Source organism: Pollachius pollachius (assembly GCF_949987615.1).
Source record: "Pollachius pollachius genome assembly, chromosome: 11".
In the NCBI taxonomy this organism is placed as follows: domain Eukaryota; kingdom Metazoa; phylum Chordata; class Actinopteri; order Gadiformes; family Gadidae; genus Pollachius; species Pollachius pollachius.
The window spans coordinates 17,287,005-17,289,161 of NC_136944.1; the positions used below are offsets into that span (position 1 = coordinate 17,287,005).

The following is a 2,157-nucleotide window of genomic DNA, read 5'->3' on the forward strand; positions in this document are numbered from 1 at the left end:
TCTGTGTGTGTGTGTGTGTGTGTGTGTGTGTGTGTGTGTGTGTGTGTTTGCAGTGTGCAGTGCGCAGTGCACGTGCACACTGTGTGTTTACACACGAGAAGCCCCTTTGCTTTGTGAGATATCAATATTTGAACAAATCGCTTCCTGATCCTTGAGCCCAGGAGGTCTGGGTTGAGAGTGGCTGTGTTCCTGATCCCACCCCCTGCAGTGTGAGAGGAGCCGCCGCTACAGCAGCCGGATCAGCTCTCCTAATCAGAGCGGAGCTGTCAGCGGCCCATTCAGCTGCGTAATCACTCGCCCGCGGATCCTTTTCACTCCATCAAACCGCACTTTCCTCCTTTTTCCTTCCCTCTGACTCCGCCAGCCTACAATTACTCAACATCCCAAAAATGCCAACGGGTCCTTTGAGCAGACGCTGGTGTCTGACACGGATATTGAAACGCACGTGTGGTTAGACAATCCGGATTGTCATGTGCCTCGTGGCTCATCGTCTCGGGCTAACGCAATCGAGGGGGGGGCGGGAGAAGCTCCCTGGGTCTCGGCCCCCTGATGGGTCGTTAAAGACAACAATAACAACCACGACGGGCTCTGATTTGAAGGGCTCTACTGGGTCGGGGCTGTGCGATGCTGGGGCAGCGAGGCACTGCAGCAACAGGTGGAAGAGCCTTATCTGTGTGTGTTCAGTGGGCCGGTGGTCGGCCTCTTTGTTTAGTCCCAGGAGGGAGCCTCGGATAGTGGTTCAATTGGAGTACACAAACACACACACACTCACACACGCACGCACTAACGCACACGCACGCACACAAACACACGCGTACACACGCGCGCGCAGATGCAGCAGCAACAGCAAAAATTCCTAATTGCATATTCCTGGAAGTCAGTATTGAATTTTTTGTGTGTGTGTGTTTGTGTGTGTGTGTGTGTGTGGTGTGTGTGGTGTGTGTGTGTGTGTGTGTCTGTGTGTGTGTGTGTGCGTGCGTAAATCTCCATGAAACCTTGTCAAATGTTTACACACAGGTATAAGCGGCTGTCTGCTTGTGCGTCTGCTTGTGTGTGTGTGTATGTGTGTGTGTGTGTGTGTGTGTGTGCGTGTGTGTGTGTGTGTGTGTGTGTGTGTGAGAGTGTGCACATGTGCGTGTGTGTGTGTGAGAGCGAGGACGATGCGCAGGAAGCGTGTTTCCCCCTGGCAAACAAATGTAACGCCTCTCTCCGTGTCATTTGCTTCCTGTGTCCACAGACCATGTGGTCTGTGAAGAGGAGTTTAAGTACGCCATGCTGGCTCTGAACTGTGTGTGCCCCGCGACCTCCACGCTCATCACCCTGCTGATCCACTCCTCCAGAGGACAGTGAGTACACAGGTCCCCACCCCTACATCCACCACCCCGCGTCCCACCTACACCGCCCAAAACCCATGGTTTTGTTGGTCCTTTTTCATTTTGTCTCTCTTGTCCTCGTCTGCTCATTTCTCTCACTCTCTCTCTTTCATTCTCTCTACTTCTCCCTCTCAACCTCTCACCTTCCCTCTCATTGTCCCTCTACCTGTCTGTCTGTCTGTCTGTCTTTCTCTCTCTCTGTCTCTCTCTCTCTCTCTCTCTATATATATATATATATATATATATATATATCTCTTCTCGTGCCTGAGGTTTGAACACAGCGTGAGTTGTGTTAAGACGCTAAGTGTAGCAGGTTACTATAGAGCCATAGTCAGGTAGGCCAGAGGGGGGGGGGATGTAGCCCCCGCTGTGCTAAGACTCATGTGCCCCATGTCCTGTCAGAGCAGTGCCCCAAGAGGCCTTCAAGCAACGTGCTGGAGCTTTTCAACCGCTCAATGGGTCGGCCATCTTTTCTTTTTTTTTTTTTCTTTTTTGTTGATGCTATTGATGCTATACGTTTATTCTCAGGCTGTTTTCATTTAAACTCAACGGCGCTTTAGCTGATCTCGCAGCCCCCAAAGGATCGAATCTACTATTTTGTCCCTAGCTCATTCCACTCGGAGGTACAGAAGGCATTGAATGCCGTTTCGTTGTCGTCGTTGCCGCACGGGGCAGCAGCCCTGCTGAACTTGGTATTGATACCACTTGTTTACTTACCGCGGCCCTTTTCACTCGCTAGCCATGGGCTCTTGCCCTAACCACCCAGTCAGCTGCCTCCCAAGAT

The 2,157-nt window shown here is 51.7% G+C and overlaps 1 protein-coding gene across 1 annotated transcript in view; it reads left to right on the forward strand.

The window, feature by feature from the left end:
* kcnt2b (potassium sodium-activated channel subfamily T member 2b) overlaps positions 1 to 2,157 on the forward strand; it is a gene marked incomplete at its 5' end in the record, with an annotated part of 47,143 nt that overhangs the window by 33,974 nt on the left and 11,012 nt on the right. Inside the window, 2 exon segments of the mRNA XM_079746163.1 lie at positions 1,238 to 1,346; positions 1,776 to 1,832. Of these exon segments, the coding sequence (XP_079602289.1) occupies positions 1,238 to 1,346; positions 1,776 to 1,832 (166 nt within the window).